The sequence below is a fragment of the Fulmarus glacialis genome, unplaced genomic scaffold (assembly GCF_000690835.1).
Source record: "Fulmarus glacialis isolate BGI_N327 unplaced genomic scaffold, ASM69083v1 scaffold20470, whole genome shotgun sequence".
NCBI lineage: Eukaryota > Metazoa > Chordata > Aves > Procellariiformes > Procellariidae > Fulmarus > Fulmarus glacialis.
Genome location: NW_009186021.1, coordinates 6558 through 6804, shown reverse-complemented (window position 1 = coordinate 6804; position 247 = coordinate 6558). Strand labels below are relative to the sequence as shown.

General features: G+C 59.5%; 1 protein-coding gene across 1 annotated transcript in view; it reads left to right on the top strand.

Annotated features, from left to right (window-relative positions):
* Positions 1–2: 2 nt before the first annotated feature.
* LOC104083237 (UPF0378 protein KIAA0100-like) overlaps positions 3–247 on the top strand; it is a gene marked incomplete at both ends in the record, with an annotated part of 6788 nt that continues 6543 nt past the window's right edge. Inside the window, 1 exon segment of the mRNA XM_009586657.1 lies at positions 3–77. Coding sequence (XP_009584952.1) covers positions 3–77 — 75 coding nt within the window.

Sequence of the window (247 nt, the reverse complement as noted above, 5' to 3'; positions counted from 1 at the left end):
AGCTGAAGATTGGCTCCTTCGGCTTCTTTTGGGCCCAGAACATCAGCCTTAAGTTCCAGCAGGAGCAGCAGACTGTGGTGGGTACCCAGGCAAGGGGTGGTTGCAGGCAGACGAGGGCAGGCAGGACACTGCGGTCACTTCTAGGCTGGCAGCAAGTCCCTGCAGCCAAGCTCCTGTCATGCAGCCCCATAGCTGGTGCCAGGCCTTTCCTCTCCCGGCCAAACTTGGGGTTTTTGGATGCTCCCCA